We start from the raw sequence: 19,097 nt of genomic DNA on the forward strand, positions 1-19,097 counted from the left end.
TGAAAACATGTTTTGTTTTACTTTACTGAGGAAAGTTCTAATAGTTTAAAATCCTTATCTGTCAGTTTCAACATGTGATTCATCTCAGGGTCAGACTAAAAAAAATGTGACCCATTTTCTTGATATTTTGAATCATATCTAAGTTGTAGAGGTTCTGGATTCTATTGCATAAATGCTTCAAATGTTCTTCTCTGCCTCTCGGAAACTTCTCATCCTTGGTTTCCAGGTCACATGCTCACGAGGCTTTGCAACTTATTTTCTTTTTTTTTTTTTTCTTTCTTTTTTTTTTTTTTTTTAAAGATTTTATTTATTTATTTGACAGAGATAGAGACAGCCAGCGAGAGAGGGAACACGAGCAGGGGGAGTGGGAGAGGAAGAAGCAGGCTCACAGCAAAGGATGTGGGGCTCGATCCCATAACGCCGGGATCACGCCCTGAGCCGAAGGCAGACGCTTAACCACTGTGCCACCCAGGCGCCCCTGCAACTTATTTTCTGACCGCTCATTCAGCAAATCGTGTTTACTCTTGCTCCTCTACTCCTGAAACGTGGGTCCCGCCTAAAAACATGGTTCTTGGCAGTCTGGTGTTTCTTCTCTTTCTTCTCTCCACTTTCTTCTACAGAGATCTCATCGACTTCCACACTTTAAAATTCACCTGACAGGGAACAGAACGAGGCTTTTCCTGTTATCAGGTTGAAGACCCAGGCGCCTTCAGTATTTCCCACTTTCTCAACAGGGCTGCAAGTAGCATCTACGGGAGGAGAATTAAGGGCTTCGGGCCTAAGGGTACTCTTGAACTCTCCCCCTCTCCCCTTCTCTGCCCAGATTTGAATAAACTGGAAATGGGAGCGCGTTGGCTGAGGTTCTAGCTGCATCTGCCAGAGGGAGGAGCTCATCTCGCTTTCCTCGCGGTGTGTGCCTACCTCCGCGCGCAGGCGGGGCGCGCCCGGGAAGCGGAACCCGGACGCGCGCGCCCCTGCTTCTGGCCGGGCGCGGGGCGCGGTGCACCACCCGCTCGCCGCCCTGCCCCGCATGGAGGAGCGCGGTGATTCCGAGCCCACCCCGGGCTGCAGCGGTCTGGACCCGGGCGGCGTTCGCAGCGGCGGCGGTGCCCACCCATGGGCCCCGGAGGACGCCTGGATGGGCACCCACCCAAAGGTCAGCAGGCGCGAGAGGAGCAGGGCGCCCATCCGGGGCCCCTTCCCCGGGTGGAAGGCCGCCGCCGTCCCCTCGGCCCTTGCCTCCCTGCGGGGCCGGGTTGCAGAGTTTGCGCGCGAACCTCCCGGAAGGGGACCCGCGTGCACACTGCCCGTGGCGGGCAGGCTTGGTTTTGTTTGTTTAAAGGAGTTGAACTATTGTTCTGACCCCCTCTCATCCTCCCGCCCCAGACACACACCCACCCAAGCCTTTCCAGAGCAAGACGTTAAACCCAGCTCCTCTCCGGGCAGAGCCCAATAATAATCATTCCACCAATTTCTGAGTTTTGCTGTGTGGGGCCCCTTCTGAGGATGGTCTCATTTAATTCTCGCTGTAACCGAGTAACCACAGTACCCACAGCAAAAAACAGCTTGCGGGCCATGGATAGGTAGAAAGATCAAGGCTTAGGCACAGCCACGTTTGCACTTAGCCTTGAGCCCAGAGTGTGCGTTGTGATTTTGCTGAAGTGCGATTTCCTGATTTTTCTAATTTCTTGTAAAGTTTGCATAGATTCTTCCCCAAAGCAGAGCTGCTGAACATTTGGGTGTGGTGTGTTTTTTTGTTGTTTTGTTTTGTTTTGTTTTGTTTTGTTTTGTTTTGTTTTGTTTTGTTTTGTAAAGCAGCAAAGAGGTAGAGTACCTTTGCTTGCTTCTGCTTGGCAAATTGCTGCCTTGGACCAGTAACTTCCCAAGCAATGAATGGACAGTGAATGGAGATGGGTGTTTTGTAGGAATCTCAGAGACTGGTCTGGTTATTTTAGTACAATAGTCTTATGCTGGGAAGCAGTATTTCATAGATCATTATCTAGAAACAGCCAAGAAAATGAAAGGAGTTAACCCCTTTTCATGTTCTCTCTTGATTTTATCCTCCTCCTCTATCCCCTTATTTCCTGTCAAGGTGAGAAAAAGAAACAGGGATATGTCATTCGGTGCCATAAAAAGAAGAACCGTAACACTGTTAAGGAGCATGAACCCAAAAGTTCTGCCTGAGGCTTTGACTGCTCGAGTTTGAAAACTCTGTTAGATCACCAGCTTTGTAGTTTTTTGTTTTTGGAAGTTTTAAGATCTCATTGTTCTTCAGTTTCTTCATCTGTAAAATACAGTAATAATAGTACTTACCGTAGAGGGTTGTGACAGGATTAAATCAGTTAATATTTATAAAGCACTTGATATATAGTAAGCACTATATGATTTATAAAAAATATATAGTAATGAACATTAATTTCATTGTTTTATTTTCATGCTTAGAAATCCTCACTATTTCTTTATGGGTAAAATTCAGACTTTTAGCTTAGCTATCAAGACCTTGCAACCTGGTCTCCAATTACCAATTAATTTCAGTGTCATTTTCAAACATTTGAGATGTGAGGGGGACAACTAATAGTACCCCTGTTCTCCTGAACCTGTCCATACTGATGATGAAGCTAGTGGGAGAATACGACTGCAGGTCTGTACCCATGCAGGTCTGCTAATGCCTCACCTCTGCATTAGGCCTCCTTACCCAGTGAATCACTGGGATAGCTAGAAAACCTCAGGCTTCCCTTGCAGGGGTAGTCCACTGAAGAATGTTCTCCAGTGCTGACCAGCAAGTCTGAAAGAAGTTGGGAGCGGCATTTTAGCGGACTTTCTTCATAGGCAAACAGAGACCATGGAAATAGTGGCTCTCATTAACGTGCTGCAGCAGAAATCCTATTAAAAGATGTCTCTACTCCCAGTAGATAGATTTCTTTATAGGCCTTTGAATACATGTGGCCTATTCCCACCTATGCGTGATTACTCACACTGTTATCCTGTCTTCTCTATTTACTCAGATCATATCCACCCTTCAGGGCCCGATCTGTATCCGCCTCTGCCATGAAACACTCACCAACCAACCCATCCCAGTAGAGCTCCTCTGACTTGTGTCATGTTTTTTTTTTTTTTCACACACTGGTTTTTAATTACTGTTATGGGTTATTTGCCTAACAATTGCAAGTGTGCGTGTGTTTGCCTTAAAAATTGCCAAGTATTTTTTAGAGACGGGGATCAGATGATAACTGCTTTCTATCTCCCACTGTATCTAGAAGAGAGTCTTCTACTTTTTATATATATTTTATGAGTAGTTGATTGAGTGAAAGAAAATATTAAGAGATTCTTCCTTCTCTGACAATTACATTTTTATTTTCAGTATTTAGAAATGATGGAATTAGATATAGGAGATGCCAGCCAAGTTTATATAGCATTCTTGGTTTACCTGGACCTCATGGAGAGTAAGTTATTTTATTGTTTTATTGTTGGGGTTATGGCGGGGGCATGGGGAGTTGGGTTGGGATATGGCATTTAAGCATTTTCTATTTTGTCAGTTTTGTAATTTCTTCATTTACATTGGGAATTACAGGGTAACAGAAAATACTAGAAAAGTAAAGAGAAGATAACATTATGGGTGATGTTTGCTCAGTGGAGTATTAGGTAGAATTTATAATTTTGTCTTTTACTTTTGATAAACATTATTGTCCGTTAAATGATGCACTTTCAGGTAAAAGTTGGCATGAAGTAAATTGTGTTGGATTACCAGACCTCCAGCTCATCTGCCTTGTCGGGACAGAGATAGAAGGAGAAGGATTACAGACCGTGGTGCCTACACCCATCAGTGCTTCCCTCAGCCATAACAGGTGGGCAGGTGATTTTGGTCTTTAACAGGTTAGTTCCTTTCCACTAGGAATCATTAAATTCGAGGTAGTGATATATTTTTAAAGGAATATAGGGTACAGGGATCCTAACTTTACTCTTGGTAATTTGAGGAATAAGTTAAATATGAGCATTTAACAAGTATTTAGCACTACTGTATTGTCAGTACTTTTTCAGGAAAGGAATATATATGATAGAAATACTATCATAAAGAGAACAGAAAATGTTTTCGTTCTTACAAGGAGGCAAGACCATTATACTTGAATTGTGAATTGTGAATTGATACAAATTATACCAATTATGTTTGTTGGTGAAGGGTGTGCTTAACTTGCAAGTTGAAATCAAAGAAAGTGTCATGGGATCTTTTTAAAAAACCTTTGCTACACAGAATTGGATTAAACATATCTTTATTTCATGACATGTTCTCCAAATCAACCTCACAAAACAAAACTAGATTCTTGACGGTAACTTACATCTAACTGTGCGGGTCCCCTCCTTCTTTGCTTCCACTGTCCTGAGGTAACTCATCCTGTATCCCATACTCATTGGAAATTTTTAAATTTTAGATCTTTTTAACTTTATAAAGAGCATATAATCTTTTGACCTGACTTTATACACCCAGTATTATATTGTTGAGATTTATCCATTATGTATTCGGTTTTGGCTGCCATATCATATTCCATCGTATGATTGTACCCTAGTTTTCACATCTACTTTCCTGTCAGTGGAGATCTATCACCATACGTAGTTACAGAATTTGTTTTATGATGATGAGAACTTTTAAGATCTACTTTCTTAGTCACTTTCAAATATACAATACAGTGTTATTAACTGTAGTTGCCATGCTGTACTGTATGCCATTGCATTGCCATAATTTATTTATTTTATAACTGGAAGTTTGTGCCTTTTGACTCCTTTAACCCATTTGCCCACTCCCCACCCCCTGCTACAACCACATGGAACCATCAAGAGTATCATTCCTCTGCGTAAAGCCTTTCAGTGACACCATCTACACAGCAGCAACTTTTAGTGTTCTTTGTGGAAAGCCAGGACTCAGTAGACATGCTTCAAGGGCAGGGAACTGCCTACATGCACAGATGGTGCCTCGCACAAGAGGGCCTGTTCTAAGCGGGTCTGACATCCGGCTGGTGCTGCTCGCCACGACTTCGACCCTGGTGAAGAGACTTTTTTTGTATATCTCTAAATCACTCAAAGGTACTCTCAGAGCTAGCTGTAGCCCTATTCAAAGAGTCACCCATAAACTAATACCTTCTTTTTCTCACACAATAACAATGTAACCTGTCCAAAAAGTTTCTGCATAATTAAGACAAACCACGAATGAGCACATTTTATATTTCTACTTCCCTGATTACAAATGATTTGAGCCATTTGAGTTCCTTTTCTGTGAATTGCCTGTTTCTGTCCATGTTTTTTTGTTAGGTTGTTTTTCCTTGAGTCACAGAAGTTATTTATATACTATGAATTAATCTTTGTCAGGGCTACAGCTAGCTGTAGCTGTATTTTGCCTTTGTAGACAATGTTATAGTATTTCAAAGTACATTCCTAAGTATACTCTCATTTCATCAGCACTAAAATTCTGAATGGCTTATAGGCTTACTTCTTTTATGTAATTTCACATAAAATGTGAAAAAGTGTATCTTTATTTATACTCTACTGTTTCCAAAAGATTATACAGGATTAAGTGAATTGCATCAAAGTATCATAGTAGATAACAAAGTATCATGGCTATTAGAGTTCTGTTTCTTTCTTTCTATTTCTATTGATGTTTTTAAATCTTTTTTTTATTGAGGTGTAGTTAACATACAGTATTATTGAAGTTTCAGGGGTACAACATAGTGATTCGAGAGTTATATACATTACAAAATGTTCACCACAATAAGTGTAGTTACCATGTGTCACCATACAAAGTAATTATGATATTGTTGACTATATTCTCTATGTTGTACTTTTCATCCCCCATAATTTATTTATTTTATTATCAGAAGTTTGTACCTCTTAATCCCCTTCACCTATTTCGCCTTTCCCCCAACCCTCCTCTCTCTGGCAACCATCAGTTTGTTCTCTATTTATAAGTCTATTTCTGGGTTTATGTTTATTTGCTTGTTGTTTTGTTTTTTAGATTCCACATTTTAGTGAAATCATGGTATTTATCTTTTTCTGGCTTATTTCACTTAGCTTAATATCGTGTAGGATCACCCATATTGTTATGAATACCAAGATTTCATTCTTTTGCTGGGTAATGTTTCATCATATTTATTTTATACATATATATAAATATGTGTATTTAAAAACATATGTTTATATATGTATATATGTGTGTGTGTGTATCTTAAAAGATTTTATTTATTTGAGAGAGAGAAAAAGAGAGCACGAGCAGGGGGAAAGGGCAGAGGTAGAGGGAAAAGCAGACTCCCTGCTGAGCAGGGAGCCCGATGCTGGGCTCGATGCCTGGACCCCAAGATCATGACCTGAGCTGAAGGCAGATGCTTAACCGACTGAGCCACCCAGGCGCCCCAGTTGTGCATTTTTTTCGTTAAGTCAGGCTTATTGAGGTAAAATTTATATACAGTAAAAAATCACTCATTTTACGGATACAGACATGTGAGTTTTTAGTAAGTGTGTAGTCATGGAACCAATACACAATTCCCCCAAAACTTCACTCATGCTCCTCTGTCATCAATTCCTATAGTTTTGTCTTTTCCAGAGTGTCATATCAATAGAATCATAGGCTTTGTGTCATGCCTCTCTCCCTTAGCATGATGCTTTGGAGACTCTTCCGTGTTGTTGCATTTATCAGTAGTGTGCCCCTTTTCGTTGCTGAGTAGTATTCCATTGTGTGGATGTGCCACAGTGTGTTTAACCAATCACCAGTTGTTGGACATTTGGATTGTTTCTGGTTTTTGGCTTTTATGGATGAAAGCTGTAAACATTCTCTTTAGGTTTTTGTGTAGACATATGCCTGCGATTCTCTTGAGTGAATGAATATTTAGGCACTGAATTACTAACTAGTTCATATGATAAATGTATTTTTAACTTTATAAGAAACTGCCAGACTATTTTCCAAAGCTGCTGTGCTATTTTCTGTGCCCACCAGCAAAGTATAGATGTTCTAGTTGCTCCACAGCTTAGCAACATTTTGGATGGTCAGTTTATTTAATTTCAGCCATTCAATTAAGTACGTGGAGTTATCTCATTGTGGCTTTAAATTTGTATTTCCCTAATGACTAATGAAGTTGAGCAGCTTTTCATCTACCAGTTGCCACCTGGACCTCTTCTTTGGTCAAGTATCCGTTCAAATCTATTGTTTATATTTTAAAGACTGTGTTGTGTTCTTAATAAATTGTAAGAGTTCTTTATGTGTTCTAGACACAATTCCTTTATCAAATATTCTTTTGAAAATAATTTCTTTCAGTCTATGACTTGTCTTAATATCTTTGGAAGAACAGAAGTTTTTGATTGATGTTCAGTTTATCATTTTTTCTTTCACAGTTTGTAGTTTTGTGTTTTATGTAAGAAATGTGCGCTTAACCCACAGTCATAAAATTTGCTCCTATGTTTTCTTTTCAAAGTTGTACAGTTCTGGTTTTTACTTTTAGGTCTGTGATTAATTGGAGTTGAGTTTTATATATGGTGTGAGCAAAGAGGTTCAGGGCTCTTTTTCCTTTTTTTCTTTTTGCAAATGCATTCCAGTTGTTCCAGCGTAAATTAATTGCTCTGACACCTTGTTGAAAATCACTTGACCATGTGTGTACGTCTGTTTCTGAACTCTCTAGTCTATACTCTTGAACTGGGTGTCTGTCCTTTTGTCAGTGTCATACTATCTTGATTACTATAACTTTGTAGGAAGACTTGAAATCAGGTAGTGTAAGTCCTTCAACTTTGTTCTTTTTCAAAGTTTTTTTGGGGGGGGCTATACTAAGTCCTTTTATTTTCCATATAAAATTTAAAATCAGCTCTATCTCTACAAATAGTTTGTAGAGTTATTTGTGTCTCACAAATTTTGCCTGTTAAAATTTTTTTTTGTTATAAGTCTCCATTAGTCTGTAGTAGAGATTGGCAAACCTTTTCCATAAAGCTCTGGATAGCAAAGATTTTTGGTTTTGCAGGCTTTTTGTCTCTATCATAACTCAGCTCTGCCATGTTAGTATGAAAGCAGCCATAGACAGTACATAAACACATGGGTGTGGCTATGTTCTTATAACTTTATTGATAAAAAATAGAGGGCATTTCAGATTTGGCTCACACACCGGTAGTTTACTAACCCTTGATGTATGGGTTCTGCCTCTTACAATTTTCCTGTTAAAGAACCTGGGCCATTTGACCTGCCTCCTCTCCTGTAGTCTGGGTTTGCCAACCGCTCATTCACGGTGCATTGCAACGTGTTTCTCTCTCCTCTGCCTTTTCTGCAAATTGGCAGCTGGAACCAGAGGGTTGATAGATTTAATTTGATCACATTAGTAAGACCTTCATGTAGCTGGTGGTCTGTTCTTTGATCCATAGGCATATAATGTCTGGTTACCTCTCTCTGTGTATTCTTGGTAACCATTGATACTTAATGCCTAGCATTTACTGGTGGTTTTAACCTTTGTTACCGTTATTGTTCTGGCTTGTGATTCCAGTTCACTTCCCTTGGACTACAGCACAGTATTAGTATTATAGGCTTTGGTCATCTATTGTCCCCAGGACCTCTTACTGCTGACTTCCCCTTTGACTCTCACTCAGGAAAGCATGGTGGAATGTGAGTAGATGAGAATGATGATATATTATAGGGAATACTAATTTTATATTAAAACATAACCTTGCCAACTTTGGTACTTTATTGTTAGAAACGAATTACTTGTCACACACTGCAGCGTCTACTTGAATATAGCACTAGTGAATCACTGTCCTGTCCTGTGCTGCTTAGTGCCTTGATATATGGGCTGTGTGTGTGTGTGAATGCTCTGTTTCCCTCAAAAGCATTAAATAACATTGTTATTACTAGGGAATCTGGGTAGTATACAAAGAGTGAGAGCCAGAGGAGTTGGTAGTTTGCTGGTGGTGAAAGCTCATGTTGTTTACAAAAGACATACAGCATGTAAGGCATAAGAGCTGTCTTCTTTATTTAATCCTAAATTTTGGAGTCTGTTGTTTGTAAAACTGGACTAAACTGTATCATTTATGGAGGTAACTACAACTTAGCTATAAAATATTTCCCCGGTGATGACAATAAACAATCTCCCTGTATCTATTAAAGTTACTTCAGTAGCTGTCTTGCTGCTTGACTACTGAGTGTCCAAGTAGCATATATATTTGCATGGCTTTTTTCCCCATTATTTATTTTATGGTGTGTATATATTTGCTGACTCCTTAAAAGGTAACAGTTCTAGGCAGCATGTAATGATTTATCTGTGTGAGTTTCTAAGAATGCCTCAACAGTTTTTGTATCCATTTCCCACATGTTTTTCCAGGCTTTGGACCTAATTTAATTTACATAGTTTCTGGCAAGTGTGCAGGGTGAATGTGTATTTGAATGGAAGTTAGTGAATGCATTACTCTGAGCAAAAAGTATGTTCTGTGACCAGTGATATCTGTAAAGCAGTTATACATAATATATGTTCATAGTTAAAACACTTTGACATATATTTCAAGTCTCAGAAGGTCTTGTGTCTAATAGTCCCTTGTGAAAATATTGATTTAATACTAATTGCTGATCTCCAGTGGGAGAATAGAATTGGTAAAGAGCCCATATATGACTATCTAGTAGGAAAATTATGCTGATGGAGTAGGAGGTTGTGTTTCTTGAAGGGAAGGACACATCTCCTTTTTCTCTCATCTAAAAACACTTCTTAAAGCTAATGTAAAATGATTTTTAGCTTACATTTTAAAATACTATATTAAGTTATATATTTATATGGAATATGCATATGGAAAGTACTCTAGATTATTTCTTACTAAAGTTAATCTAGGAATCCATGCAGCAAGTTCGGTAAATGACTGTAAATGTTATGAGTACAGTTTCCCCAGACAGAGCAATGGTATAAAATTATATTAATAAATTCATTGAGGTCAAAGAGATCTGATGAATTTAAAGATGAGACAACCAGAGGAATCCTAACGAAAGCCAGAGGACTTTTTCAACGCAGGGTAGCAAATGATGTCAGATAGTTTGATTAGTTTCTTTTTGGCCATTGATATTTGTTGAATGCCCCTAAATGGGAGAAGTATATTATAACAAAGTTAGGATAATAGTATTACAGGTTTCTGTAATAGTATTATAGGTAGTTGTAAATAGGAAAATATCTTAAGTAACTCACACAAGGGCACATAGCAAATTAGGAGGAAAAATTTTTTCATGTGTGGGGTTTTTGTTTTTTTTTTTTTTTAAAGTAACCTCTGTGCCCAGTGTGGGGTTTGAACTCACAACCCTGACATCAAGAGTCACATGCTCCACTGACGTTGAGCTGGCCAGGCACCTCTGTTTTTCTGTTTTTAACTATGAGGTTTTTTTCCTGGTAGAGCCTATGTCGTCTCTTGATTTCATTGTCAGTTTAGTTTCTTCAGTAATATATGAAAGATGTGCTGAAAACTAAAACCACAGTTGCCATATTTTAAGCTTATCTGTGTTTATAGATGTTACAAGTTTCAAAAAAAGCTGAGCGAAGTGTTTTGTGCAATTATGAAATCCAAGGACAGTTAAGATACTGTTTCTTGAAATGATCTATGAATCTCCTATGTTACAAAGGATCATAATTCCTTGCTTAGTGATACAAGTGAATCATTCATTCTTTTGAGACCTGACTAAATTATAAAGTCCTCTCCTCTTGGTGCCAGAGGATAGTGGATGGCTTGTGTGAGCATGGAGCCTCTCCAGCGGCCGTTGTATCCTCCCACTCCCACAAATTAGTAGCATTTATTGTGATTTATGGTGATTGATAACCTCTCTAAAATGGGAACCCTCAGCCTTTTTATCTCAGAGAAAATTTTTCTGAATGTTCTCTTTCTTAGCATCTTCCAATCTGAATATTACTCTAGAAACTTAGAAAAAGGCTCCAACATTCTGTATATCAAATTGGTCATCTGCTAGTTCAGCAGCCATAAGGCCAACAGTCTAAGAACTTTAGTCATTTGGTTTCAGGATCCTACAGTTAAGGAGAATTTATGTGGTAAGAAGTGAAAACAGTTCATTACACATAGAAATGAGTGTCAGAGCCAAAGTTAGGATTCATAGTCTGTGATTTTTTTTAATTTAAATTTTTTAGTGAACGTACAGTACAATATTGGTTTCAGGAGTAGAATTCAATGATTCATCACTTACATATAACACTCAGTGCTCATCACAAGTGCCCTCCTTACTACCCATCATCCATCTAGCCTATCCCCCACCCACCTACCTCCAGCAACCCTGTTTGTTCTCTGTTGTTAAGAGTCATTTATGGCAGGTTGCCTGGGTGGGTTAGTCCGTTAAGTGTCTTGTGTTCAGCTCAGGTCATGATCCCAGGGTCCCGGGATCAAGTCCCACATTGGGCTTCTTGCTCAGTGGGGAGCCTCTTCTCCCTCTGCCTGCCTCCCCCGCTTGCGCTCGCTCGCTCTCTGACAAATAAATAAAATCTTAAAAAAAAAAAAAAAAAGAGTCACCTATGGCTTGTTTCCCTCTCCTTTTTTTCTTTTCCTCCTTCCCATATGTTCTCCTGTTTTCTTTCTTAAATTCCGCATATGAGTCTAATTTTTAAAATCTGATGCTCGGCTTATTAAGCCATATCGACCTGTTTCCTACACCATTTTCAAAAGAATACGCTCTCTCTTCCTCCTACATTGAACCAAAAAAGCTGCAGTCCTTTTTTCTTTGTCAGAACTAATGTAGCGTTTAAATATTCTGTTTTAAAACTATTAATAGTAATTTTCCCTTTTTAAAGAACATGATTACTTTTAAAATATTAGCTGTTCATGTGTTATCACAGCAGTAACCCAGATAATAAAAATGGACTGATTGTTTATCTTTAAATATGTTATATCAGTGTTCTTACAGGGAGAAGAAAAAGAACCCATATTTTAAAACACTAAGATGTGTAGGGAAAATTAAAATTTTATTTATTGTTCTTATACCAAAATAATATGCCTATCAGTAAAAATGTTAAAAATGTATATAATTATACTTTTTATTTAAGCATTAAATATAATGAATATAAATATAATTATAGACTATCTAGAGGCAAAGTAGCAGCATGTTTTGGTTTTAGAGGTAGATAAAAAGGCAAATTGCAGATTACTCCAATATTTTCTAGGTTTCCCATTCATTTATTGGGTGCCTGTTGTGTACTGGACTTATGGGGTACAAAGCATCAGAGTCCTTGCCCCCATGATGCTCACAGTCTAGAGCTGAGACAGACAGGCATTTATGTCCAGTGGGATAAATGGAACGAGAAGTAGGTACAGGGCACTGAGGAAGACTGCAGAGGGGGGAGATCTGACCTCGGCTGCTAGTGTGGGAGGCGGGGGAGACTGAGAAAGCTTCCTGAAGGACAAGTCGTTTGAAATATCTGTAGGCGTCCCATATGGAATGGGGGTGGAAGTGGATGTTCCTGACAGAATCAATAGCATGAGCAAGGTACTGAAGGCTGAGAGAGCCTGAAAATTGCAAATGGTTCATTATGACTCGGTATTAGTAACAGCAGAGGGAGTACCTGTGTGCAACTCGTGAGAAAGCCCTAGGACAGGGTGTGCGTGCTTGCCTCTGTGTGTGTGTGTGTGTGTGTGTGTGAGAGAGAGAGAGAGAGAGAGAGAGAGAGAGATGGGAACGGGAGAACGAGGAAGAAGAGAGGGAAGGAGGGACGGACGTAGAAAGAATATGAGGAAGTAGCCACCATCCCGGTGGGCAGCTGTAGATGAGGAGAGGCAGAATGGAATAAGGAATTCAAAGATAAGAGGAAGAGGAAGAGTTGTGCTGCTTTGATGTCTTTGAGGGACAAGGTATATCCTGAAACAAAGGTGGGGAGACTATGTGAATAGGAATAGTAGGAATTAGAATACTTGTGTCCATTTTCTCTAAAGACTCCAATTCAAATACACAAGTCTGAGAATGTAGGAAATGATCAGCTATTAGTGCAAGAGCACAACTCGGGGGTTTGAGGAGGTTAAGTCACTCTCCAGCGCTTGCCATTTCTTTGCCTCCTTTGCTGACTATTTTCAGGTTTCTAGCCTCTAAATGTTAAAGTGTGCTAAGGCACAGATCTCTGAGCTTTTTTCTCTTCTTCATACTCCCTAGACAGCCTCATCTGGTTCCATGGTTTTAAGTATCATAGATATACTGAGGACCCCAAATTTATGTCTCTACCTCAATCTCTCTTTGAGCCTGAGACTCATATTTGACTGCCTATTTGACATTTCCACTGAGATCTAAGAGGTATCTCAAATAATAGGTCAAAAAGAACTCTTGATTTGCCCCCTAAACTGGTCCTTCTGCAGTTTTCCCCGTGTCAGTCAGTGGGAACTCTATTCATTCTGAAACTCAGGCCAAAACCCTTGGAGTCAGTTTGTATATAGATTTATGGAACAATTTATTTTAGATTTATGGAACAATTGAGCAGATAGTACAGAGAATTCCCATATAAGCCCCAGCCCAACGCTGTTTTTAGTGTTTATTAGTGTTCTTATTAACATTGTGCATTAGTGTAGTACATTTGTTATAATTAATGAACCAGTATTGATACATTATTTTAACTAAAGCCCATAGTTTACATTAGGGTTCATTCTTTGTTGTACAATTCTATTTGTTTTGACAAATTCATAATGTCATGTATCCACCATGATGTACAGAATAGTTTCAGCACCCTAAAAATCCCTATGCTCCATGTATTCATCTCTCTGCCCTTACCCTGAACCCGCAGCAGCCCCTGAACTTTTCACTTTCTATACAGTCTTGCCTTTTCCAGAATGTTGTATAGTGGAGATCGTACCGTATGAAGCCTTGGCTTCTTCCACTTAGCAGTGTGCATCCTCATCACCATGCATTTAGTTTTTTGAGTTTTAGCTGCGCTAATAGGTGCATAAGCAGTGTCTCAGTTTTTTAAATTTGCAGTTTCCTAATGACATATGATGTTGAGCATCTTTTCATATGTTTATGTGCCATCTGTATATCTTCTTTGGTGAGGTGAGTGTTCAGATCTTTTGCCCATTTTTTATTTAGGATTTTTTTTTCTTTTTGTTGAGCTTTAAGGGTTTATGTGTTTTGGATACAAGTTCTTTTACCAAATATGTGTTCTGCAAATATTTTCTCCCCCACTGTGGCTTGTCTTTTTATTCTCTTAATAGTGTCTTTTGCAGAACAGAAGTTTTTCATTATAATAGAGTCCAACTAAAAAATTTTTTCTTTCATGGATCACATTTTTGGTGTTGTATCTAAAAACTCATCACCAAACCCAAGGTCACTTAGATTCTCTCCCATGTCGTCTTCTCCAAGTTTTATGGTTTAGTGTTTTACATTTAGATCTGGGATGATCTTTGAGTTAGTTTTGGTGAAAAGTGTAAAGAGTCTAGATTCATTTTTTTCCCTATGTTGATATTTGGTTGTTCCAGCACCATTTGTTGAAAAGACAATTCTTTCTCTATTGACCTGCTTTAGCTCCTTTGTCAAAGATCAGTTGACTGTTTTTGTGGGCGTCGGTTCTGGGCTCTCTATTCTGGCCCATTAATCTGTTTGTCTGTTCTTTCACCAATACCACATCGTCTTAATTACTGTAGCTTTGTAAGTCTGGAAGTCAGGTAATGTCAGTCCTTTCGCTTTGTTCTTCTCCCCTGTTGTGTTATTCTGGGTCTTTTGCCTTTCCATATAAACTTTAGAATCAGTTTGTCCATATCCACAAAATAACTTGTGAGAGCTTTGTTTGGGATTGTGCTTAATCTGTAGATCTCATTGGGAAGAATTAGCATCGTAACAATATTGAGCCTTCCTATCCAGGATTGTGGACTGTCTATTTATTGAGATCTCCTCTGATTTTTTTCATCAGAGTTTTTTAGTTTTCCTTATACAGATCCTGTACATATTCTTGTTAGGTTTATGCCTAAGTATTTCATTTTTTATGCAAATGTAAATGGTGTCGTCTTTTTTATTTCATATTACAATTGTTCATTGCTGGTATATAAGAAAGCCCTTGACTTTTGTATAATAAGTCTGTATCCTGTAACCTTGCTATATAATCTCTTATTGGTTTTAGTCCACCCAGTGCTCATACCCCAAATTAATACATCAACAAATTCTGGCAGTTCTTTCTTAAAAGTATATCCAAAATCTGTCATTTCTCACCACTTCTGCTATACTGTCATTACTCTGGTATAAGCTCTATCGTCTCACTCCCTGTATAATTGCAGCCTATGAAATAGTCCTCCTTTATAACACTTACACATTTATTGCTACTCAATATATTATATATTTGGTTGTCTTTGATTGTTTCCTATCTTCTTTCCTCCACTAGAAAATAACCTCCATGAAAGCAGGAACTTTGCTCTTTTTATTGCTCTTGTCCCAGTGTCTGGCTTGGTACCTAGTACTTGGTCTTAAGTAAGTATTTGTTGAATGAATGAATGAACTGTCTTAGACTACTCAGTTCCTACAGCAGAGTCTTGCTAAATAACATTTTAAAGACATAAGGATATGCTACAAGCAACCTTCCGAGAGTTTCAAAAGAAAATTAGGTGTCTGCAAAATCCATCCACTTGCAAGATTTATCACTATTTCCCACACTTGACACTGTAACTGTATGTGCATCTGCAGATAGAGAACACTCAGGTCTGAAGAGGCACTCCGCCAAGGCTATGAATAGCCTCCTTACCTTTTAGTTCAAGTCTTTTTCATCTATATCCTCCCCACCTATCCCTCCAACCACTTCCCAACCCTTCTTTTTCCTTAGTGTCTTGGGCAAAGAACTTGTATTAATGGTGGAGTAAAGGGTTACCAGAACTAATTGCGTTCCCTTTTTAGGACATTTTTAAAGATGTTCTTAGTTGTAAGATTTAATCCTGAAGTGCTATGTATTTTTTTGAAGAATACTCTAGTATTTCGTGTAATCAAAAAATATTTCTTCTCTCTAAAGGTATATTCTTTATTACAAATGCATTTAATGATCATTATTTTATTTGAAGGCTGAAGTCTAATAACTGGTAAAATAACTTCTGTCATTTGGCCTCCCTGCCTATCAAAGTGTGTGTCCTCATACTACCTCTGTTGGAAATCTGTTGCTGGTGAAACCCCCAGTTCCAGCAGTGTCTTGCAACTGACACAGCATTTTTTTCCTTAGCCTCAAAAAAAAAAACAAAAACAAAAACAAAACCGCTTGCAGTTTATTTTAGCAGAATGGCTTCCCACCGGGGTGAATGGCCACACAGGCACTTAATTATTCACTAATCCAACCCTGGAACTTTAGCGGCCTTGATTTTTTTTTTTTTTTTTTAAACTAGGAAGGCATTGGCATGATTCACAAGGAAGTGGTCTATTATCCTTGAAACTTTTCTTTAGGATTGAGTCTGTAGATGAATAAGGTTCCTTGATACCTTGGGCACCGGTTTCATTTTGCATTGTGTTCAGAGTTGCATTATGACGTGCTGTTCCCGTCGACCCTCCTGAGGCAGATGAAGCAGTGTTTCATCGCCGGGTCTACAGTACGTACCAGTTTGGCCACATTGAAGAGGACAGAAGGAGAGACTGCTTTCTCTGGGTTGAAATTAATAATAATTTTAACCCATGATGCATTTTAACAACATTTAAGTTAAAAATAATGTTTTCAACTTGCTTGTCCTCTGTACAAATCTTCAGAGATTACTTAGTCTCTGTTATAGGATCGTCACCAAAAAATGAATGTTAAGATTTATGGAAGGCATTTATGTAGCTTGGAGGGAGGCAGTAGCCAGGTGATGTTTCCTATGTGTTTGCCTCAGGCTTTTTCAAATGAGCTTCAGAATTATTCTGTGTTCGGGATGTTGAGCTCCTCTCTGAACAGTTATGAGGAGGAAAACCTGTTATAAACATTAACTTCTATTACTGCTGATCAACAACTATGATTATTACTGATTTCTTTCTTTAGGCTTTTCCTTTGGAATATAATAAACTTGAGAACCTGAACTTCTTATGATGAATACATAGGTTATGTTTTTCACATATGGATTTCTATCAAATATGAACTATAAATAGTTTTATTATCTAAGTTATTTTAGATTTGGGTGATAAAGCATCTCTACAAAATATTTCCAAGGAACTGAGCTTTGAAAAGTTTTACATGAGGTTTCTGAATTAAGACTTCAAGCTGTAAGCTTGTTAGAAGTTAAGCGAGATTATAGTATTTCAGTGGCACTTCATTGTTCTCAGCATATTTACAATTGAGTGTGATTTTTAAAGTAGAACTTTGGAACTTTTGGTTGTGTTCTTACTGTTAGATTGAGAAAGCACAATCTGTTGACTGAAAGGCAAACTAAACGTTTTTAGGAGTTTATCCGTGTCCTGTAAAGGAAACAAACAAGAAAGTCTTGAATAGGGAAAGGTGATGGCATTACTTTAAACATATGTTAAAAATAGGCCAGAAAAGATCCTGAGCAGGACTCTGTGTAAGACTTCCTTAGTGTGCTTTCAGTAGCAGAAGCAGATAAACTATTTTATTGTGTAATTACTGAGAAAATTCACTGGTAGTTTTCCCCCCACACGCAACCAAATAGGATAAACAGAGCTCTGAGATGGGAACTTCCATTTCATTTTTGACAGTGATTTCCCTCAACTCTGAAGACAAAACCCCTTTTACAAGTCTGAGCTAATTTTCAAATATTAGTTTCCCACATGGATGTTTTAAGTAAATTTGGAAGTGTTTTGCTGTTTATATTAAAGAACTCTGAAAACAAATATGAATGAGATGGAAATTTCTATCCTAAAGTTTAGTATGTGGGCTAGAATTCCCAGTTTACCTTAGGAAAAACCACACACATGCACACTCACACACACGTGTGTTTCTGATTTAAACAATATCATTTCTTAAGAAATGGAAACTATGTAAAAGTTGCCTTAATACTTTTTTTTCCTTCCATCTGTGTCCCATCCTTGTCAGACTCTGCCAGCTAGGGATAGGTAAAGAAAATTATTTTTTAAAGTTTTTAAATTTTAATTTCCGTTAGTTAACATACAGTGTTATATTAGTTTCAGGTGTACAGTATAGTAATTCAGCACTTCCATACATCCCCCTGTGTTCATCACAGCAAGTGCCCTTCTGCATCCCCATCACCTAGTTAAGCCACCCCCACCCCCTCCCCTCTGGTAACTGTCGTTCTCTAATTAAGAATCTGTTTCTTGGTTTGTCTCTCTCTCTTTTTTTTCCTTTGTTGTTTGTTTTGTTTCTTAAATTCCACATATGAGTGAAATCGTATGGTATTTGTCTTTCTCTGACTGACTTATTTTTTTAAATAAAGATTTTACTTATTCATTTGAGAGAGAGAGAAACAGGACAAGCGGGGGGAGGCAGAGGGAAAAGCAGACTCCACACTGAGCTGAGAGCCAGACGTGGGGCTTGATCCCAGGACCTGGAGATCATGACCTGAGCCGAACGCAGACACTTAACCATCTGAGCCACTCAGGCACCCCTCTCTGACTGACTTATTTTGCTTAGCATTATACTCTCTAGCTCCATCCATGTTGTTGCAAATGGCAAGATTTCATTCTTTTTACAGCTGAATAATATTCCATTCTGTGTCTGTGTGTGTGTGTGTGTGTGTGTGTGTACGTATACATACATTCACCACATCTTTAGTCATTGGTCAGTGGACGCATTGGCTGCTTCCATATCTTGGCTATTGTAAATAATGTTGCGATAAACATAGGGGTGCATGTATCCTTTTAAGTTAGTATCCCTGTATTTTTTGGGTAAATGCCCAGTAGAGCAATTGCTCGATCATAGGGTAGCTCTATTTTTAACTTTTTGAAGAACCTCCACACTGTTTTCCATAGTGGCTGTACCAGTTTGCATTCCTAACAACAGTGCATGAATGTTCCTTTTTCTCCACATCCTTGACAACACCTGTTGCTTCTTGTGGTGTTAGCCATTCTGACAGGTGTGACGTGATATCTCATTGTAGTTTTGATTTGCATTTCCCTGATGGTAGGTGATGATGAACATCCTTTCATGTGTCCGTTGGTATCTGTGTGTCATCTTTGGAGAAATGTCTGGTCATGTTTTCTGCTCATTTTTTAATTGGATTATTTGTTT

At 38.5% G+C, this 19,097-nt stretch overlaps 1 protein-coding gene across 3 annotated transcripts in view; it reads left to right on the forward strand.

The window, feature by feature from the left end:
- The first annotated feature begins 941 nt into the window (after window positions 1–941).
- Window positions 942–19,097, forward strand: part of TSEN15 (tRNA splicing endonuclease subunit 15) — a 92,265-nt gene continuing 74,109 nt past the window's right edge. The window contains exons 1-3 of one of the 3 annotated variants that reach the window (XR_015722713.1): window positions 942–1,156; window positions 3,362–3,443; window positions 3,710–3,845. Coding sequence is in view for 1 of the 3 variants with exons in the window: in XM_045811346.2 (XP_045667302.2) it covers window positions 1,031–1,156; window positions 3,362–3,443; window positions 3,710–3,845 (344 nt within the window). In the remaining 2 variants the exon portion in view is untranslated. The remainder of the gene's footprint in view (window positions 1,157–3,361; window positions 3,444–3,709; window positions 3,846–19,097) is intronic. The other 2 variants (XR_015722712.1, XM_045811346.2) reach the window with 2 other exon arrangements.

The sequence above is a fragment of the Ursus americanus genome, chromosome 2, assembly GCF_024610735.1.
Source record: "Ursus americanus isolate L20-20 chromosome 2, mUrsAme1.1.p, whole genome shotgun sequence".
In the NCBI taxonomy this organism is placed as follows: Eukaryota; Metazoa; Chordata; class Mammalia; order Carnivora; family Ursidae; genus Ursus; species Ursus americanus.